Source organism: Penaeus monodon, chromosome 31 (assembly GCF_015228065.2).
Source record: "Penaeus monodon isolate SGIC_2016 chromosome 31, NSTDA_Pmon_1, whole genome shotgun sequence".
NCBI lineage: Eukaryota > Metazoa > Arthropoda > Malacostraca > Decapoda > Penaeidae > Penaeus > Penaeus monodon.
In genome coordinates, this window is record NC_051416.1 from 13,309,748 (window position 1) to 13,309,995 (window position 248).

At 47.6% G+C, this 248-nt stretch overlaps 1 protein-coding gene across 1 annotated transcript in view; it reads left to right on the plus strand.

The window, feature by feature from the left end:
- The window catches only part of LOC119592899 (collagen alpha-1(XV) chain-like), a gene marked incomplete in the record, with an annotated part of 11,164 nt that overhangs the window by 9,667 nt on the left and 1,249 nt on the right, over positions 1-248 (plus strand). The window contains 1 exon segment of the mRNA XM_037941791.1: positions 79-194. Within this exon segment, the coding sequence (XP_037797719.1) occupies positions 79-194 (116 nt within the window).

Sequence of the window (248 nt, forward strand, 5' to 3'; positions counted from 1 at the left end):
CAGATAACCATAATAAAATCCTTCCCATAACAAAACTAAGATTAATATCCTTGACCCGCCCCCTCCCCCCTCCCCCAGGGTGAGCTAGTCTTGGGATCCTGGAGGGACGTGATGGCAGGTCACGGAGGTCAGTTCCTTGAGAAGCCAAGGATCTTCTCCTTCGATGGCAGGGACGTCTTGAGGGACAGCGCTTGGTAAGTCAAATTTTTATTCATATATGTTTTTTTTTTACAGTGTGCAACCTGGGA